This window comes from Hipposideros armiger, unplaced genomic scaffold (genome assembly GCF_001890085.2).
Source record: "Hipposideros armiger isolate ML-2016 unplaced genomic scaffold, ASM189008v1 scaffold_33, whole genome shotgun sequence".
Taxonomy (NCBI): Eukaryota; Metazoa; Chordata; class Mammalia; order Chiroptera; family Hipposideridae; genus Hipposideros; species Hipposideros armiger.
This window is the reverse complement of record NW_017731383.1, coordinates 1,691,023-1,694,842: the sequence shown is the minus strand read 5'-3', so window position 1 is coordinate 1,694,842 and position 3,820 is coordinate 1,691,023. Positions and strand designations below refer to the sequence as shown.

Sequence of the window (3,820 nt, the reverse complement as noted above, 5' to 3'; positions counted from 1 at the left end):
GGCGGAGTGCAGGGCCTCTTCCACGTGGCCCACGATCTGCTGGGCACAGGCCGGCCAGTCAGGAGCCTGCGGGTTGGGGTGTCCCTCAGCTTGGCCTCGCATCGACAGAACCAGGATGTGTGCCAGGAGCTGCCCGGCCGCCGAGGCCACAAACAGGCTGGCATCTCCCTGCAGGGAAAAGATGGTGCCCAGGGCACCTGGCGGGGAGGGGAGACAGAACTGGGTTCAGTGGAGACATGGCTTCAATCAGCAGACACCAGAACCCCAGGACAAGGGCTTGCATTCCGCCCTGCAGGAGGCACCGTCAGAGGCCCATGCTCAGAAGCTGGAGTTTCCCGGGTGAGCAGCGCCGTTTTCTACTGCGGCTTTAAACCCACAGAAACCTTCTATGCTTCCCAATTCCTTCCAGAGCCACCCCAGCTGCCGGGTCTCACCTGCGAGCCTCCCCAAGTTCCCCCAGACAGCCCCGTGATACCCCAGCCACTTTCAGAGAAGGGGAGACAGAAGCACACAGCATCAGGCAAGGCGAGAGGGCATGGGGGCACTCACCACAGCCCGCCAGGAAGTGCAGGGCGCTGGGGTGCTGGGCCAGGGAGCGCAGGCCCTGGATCCAGCCACTGCGCACGGTGGGGGCAGTCCAGGCTGCTCGGCCCAGCGGGCCTGACTCCCCAAAGAGCCCCAGGAGCAACTCCCCCTGCTAGGAAGCGGAGAAGGAATGGTGACCTGGGCATGTTCCCAGGGAACAGGCGCTCAGAGACGGCTCTCATATCATTGGGGCTGTACAGGCACTTCTTCGGGGAACTTGCTCCTGTGTCACCAACAGGGAGCCCCTAGGCAGCTGTGCTTCTGAGCGGTGGAAGGTGGCCACAGTGTGCTAACTGCCTTCTAGAGAAGGACGTTTCATCAGTCCTGTCGCAGTTCTCCAAAGTAGCACACGAGCTTCACCTCCAAAGGCCCACCTCTGACCATGACGTCTGAGCTCAAGGACCCCAGTGGTCTCCACAGCCTACTGAACTCCTGAGCTCGGCAGATGGGGTTGGCCAGGGCACCACCCACCTCTAGGTGTCCTCCACCCGATGCCCCAGCACACCTGGTGTGTCAGGCTTGCCTCCCTCCCACACATTCAAACCCTTACAACCATGAGAGCCCACCACCCCCACAGAGCTGACCCCGCGTGGCTGACAGTGGCTCACTCGCCACTCAACCCCCACCAGCATACAGACGTCCACGGTACAATGTCCCGCCAAGTGCATACGATTCCTGATCACCGCTGGCTTCAGCTTGGTGTGTGGGGAAGCCTGGTGCTGCCTCTTACGGGGTGAGCCCCACTGGGGTAGTTACTGGCTCTAAGCCTCGTCCGTCTTGATGACAGGCCCGTCCGTGCTCAGCCCAGCTCAGGCCATGGGGCACCCTATCCAGCGACAGCCCTACCCTTAAGGGACAGAAACCCTCCAGTCACCCTAGGCTCCGGGACAAGGGACCAAGGTGCCTTGGAGATGTGCCCCCAATCACTCAAGGATAGAAGTCTAACTCTACAAGGGCCACTGGCCTACGGGATGCTGCTGGCGGCCGCTCACAGGGAAGCCTTTTGAGGGACCTGCCTTCACTTAGGGGACTCCCAAATTTACAGCCCCTCCCCAGGGGCAGCTTATAGACATTGGGAGGGTACCACGGCTCAGCCCCCACCTCAGGCCGAGTGTCTGCATGGCCCTGGCCCAGACACTGTCTACTGCAGAATGCAGGGCCAGTGCTGAGCAGCTGGCCAACGAAGGGCCCTTGGGGCTGCCAGGCCACGCAGCAGTCTGTGAGGTGGCAGGTGGAAAGGGGACAGGAGGCCAGCCCGGGGCTGTGGGCTTGGGACAGTGGACAGCAGCCTTTGCCCTGCAGCTCAGAGCCTGCACCTGGCCCGTGTTCCATGTCCCTGCATCCAAAGGACCAAACGAGACTGAGGGCAGTCAGCAGCCTTTCAGGCCTCCAAAGCCACTGCCAGCCTTGGGCAGGAGGGGCAGGGATGCGGATGGAGAAGCGCCCAGGGTACCAGTGAGGCTGTGCAAAACCACCTGCTTGTAGGGCCGGCTGAGTGGCTCAGCTGGTTAAGAGCTCGCTCAAGAGTTTGAGCTCTGAGCAACAGTGGTTGGAGTCCCGGCCCGAGCTGAGCAGCCGCTGAGCTNCCTGAAACTGTCTCCATCTTGCAGACGAGGAGTCCACGTCAGACCACAAAACCTGGGCTCCTGACCACTAGCCAACTCGGTCTTGCCTGCTCACGGGGAGACAGCCCCAAAGCCACCACGTGGCTCATCCCCTTTGGTTACACAGATGAGGAAACTAAGGAAAGGAGGACCACAGACCCAGAGGAGGTGGTGGTGCCAGAGCTGGAGCGCCAATAACCTGAGAGGCATTCCTTCTGCGACGCCGCCTCGCCATCCCGGTGTGAGGGCCCGTTCCTTCGTTCACATCATAAAAATAACACCATCACATTGCACTCGCTCTGGAACCGGCAACTGTTCTCAGCACTTAACGGATATTGACCCATTTAATCTTCACAGCAACCCTTCGCTCCACTTTGTAGTTGAGGAAACAGAGGCACAGAGAAGTTATATGACTTGCTGCACATCTAATATCTACTGATGGAGCACCTGCTATGTACCAGGCTGTCCCACGCGACAGAGATAGAGCTGTGAACAAAACAAAGTTCCTGTCCTAGAAAGCTTACTGTCTAGACATAGGACGTTCTTGTAGACAATGTCAGGTGGCTGGGAAAATGAGGCAGGGAGAAGGGATGGAGTAGAAGCCCTTGGAGACCGATATGAAAAGGAAGAGCAAATCATATTTGCTAATACTAAGGAATGAACCCTGGAGCCCAGTGCTCCTAAAGATCTTCGTAAGAGCTCTGAGTGCGGTACAAATTATTCTTTTTGTGTTGTCCTGTGGCTAGACCAGAACCCCGGAGCCTAAGATGGAGGTCAAGGAGGAGAATTTTCTGAACGCCATTGAGAGCTAGCAGCCTGCAACGCTGCACAAGCCCCTGTCCCTTTCACCATTAGCCGAATACTTATTAATGCCCTGCTCTGCGGACCAGCTCACAGGCTTCTTGCGGAGCCTACACGAGAAGGGCGTGGACGAACCCTGTAAACAGTTCAGCTCGGCGGGGAGCACCGCCCCGCACCCCCGGGAACACAGCCGGTGGGCCCGCGGGCGTCGCAGGGCACGCGCACGGTCGGCCCGGCTCGCCAGGCTCCACATCCGGGGCTCGGTGGGCCGGCGCGGTTGCTATAGCAGCGGGGTCGCGGCGCGCGCGCGGGCTGACCCGGAGGCTGCAGGCGGCCCGCGGAGCCCCAGAGCCGGACAGCCGCGCCGCCATGTCTCTGGGCACCGGGGATCCGGCCTCGGAGACGGTAAGTGCGGGCGGGCCTCCCCGCTCCCTCCAGGACGCGGGGGCTGCCGGCCGGGGAGCGGGCTGGGGGAAGGCGGCCCACGGACGGCGGCTGCCGGTGACAGCTGCCATTATTGTTGCTACATAAGAGCGGACCTTGGTCGCCTCCCGCGTGCTGACGGCCCGGCCTCTAGGGCTCGGGGCCCTCCCAGCACTGATCAGAGACGGCTCCTCGGAGGAGGCGCCGCGCAAGTTCACCCCCCAGGTCAGGACCGGGGGACTCGCAGCTCCTCCTGTACCGAGTGTTTTTGGCCCGCCCACTCCCTGCTGGAGATGGCCGTGCGAATCGCTGCGTTCCCGTGCGGGACAGCAAGGCCACAAACCGCCCCTTGAGACATGTCACATGGTGGAAAATGCGCGGAGAGTCCATCAAAGGCCCCCGTGAGG

At 61.2% G+C, this 3,820-nt stretch overlaps 2 protein-coding genes across 2 annotated transcripts in view; one reads left to right on the top strand and one right to left on the bottom strand.

Annotated features, from left to right (window-relative positions):
* Positions 1 to 969, bottom strand: part of LOC109380144 (BRCA1-associated ATM activator 1-like) — an 18,493-nt gene extending 17,524 nt beyond the window's left edge. The window contains exons 1-3 of the mRNA XM_019637422.1: positions 946 to 969; positions 550 to 697; positions 16 to 197 (exon numbers count right to left, since the gene is read on the bottom strand). Coding sequence (XP_019492967.1) covers positions 16 to 197; positions 550 to 697; positions 946 to 969 — 354 coding nt within the window. The remainder of the gene's footprint in view (positions 1 to 15; positions 198 to 549; positions 698 to 945) is intronic.
* Positions 970 to 2,227: 1,258 nt separating this feature from the next.
* Positions 2,228 to 3,820, top strand: part of IQCE (IQ motif containing E) — a 53,375-nt gene continuing 51,782 nt past the window's right edge. The window contains exon 1 of the mRNA XM_019637421.1: positions 2,228 to 3,395. Coding sequence (XP_019492966.1) covers positions 3,059 to 3,395 — 337 coding nt within the window. The 5' untranslated portion in view covers positions 2,228 to 3,058. The remainder of the gene's footprint in view (positions 3,396 to 3,820) is intronic.